Source organism: Mandrillus leucophaeus, unplaced genomic scaffold (assembly GCF_000951045.1).
Source record: "Mandrillus leucophaeus isolate KB7577 unplaced genomic scaffold, Mleu.le_1.0 Scaffold1689, whole genome shotgun sequence".
Taxonomy (NCBI): domain Eukaryota; kingdom Metazoa; phylum Chordata; class Mammalia; order Primates; family Cercopithecidae; genus Mandrillus; species Mandrillus leucophaeus.
The window spans coordinates 23,632-23,937 of NW_012101686.1; the positions used below are offsets into that span (position 1 = coordinate 23,632).

At 62.7% G+C, this 306-nt stretch overlaps 1 protein-coding gene across 1 annotated transcript in view; it reads right to left on the bottom strand.

Annotated features, from left to right (window-relative positions):
- Window positions 1-299, bottom strand: part of LOC105537083 (transmembrane channel-like protein 4) — a gene marked incomplete at its 5' end in the record, with an annotated part of 22,363 nt that extends 22,064 nt beyond the window's left edge. The window contains one exon of the mRNA XM_011976556.1: window positions 163-299. Within this exon, the coding sequence (XP_011831946.1) occupies window positions 163-299 (137 nt within the window). The remainder of the gene's footprint in view (window positions 1-162) is intronic.
- Between the last annotated feature and the right edge of the window lie 7 nt (window positions 300-306).

Below are 306 nucleotides of genomic sequence, written 5' to 3' on the forward strand. Positions count from 1 at the left end.
AGACAGGGGAAAAAAGAAACCAAGAGAGGCAGCTCTGAGCGAAGCAGAGAGAGGCCCCAGAAGCCAGGAGCAGCAGAGGACAGAGGGAGGAGACCAAGTCCAAGGTATGGGAGAAGGGCCGGGTCCAGGCTGTGCAGGTCCCAGCCGGAGGTGGGGCCTCACCTGTGTGCCCATCTGGCCTGCATGGGCCAGGGCAGTTCCCGCGAAGGGTGAGGGTCCTGCAGCTCCATCTGGGTGACTTCTGTGAAGGCCTTTCTGTTCCTTTCTCCAGCCTCCTCCTCCTCCTCCGGCACCCCCCAAGGCAGC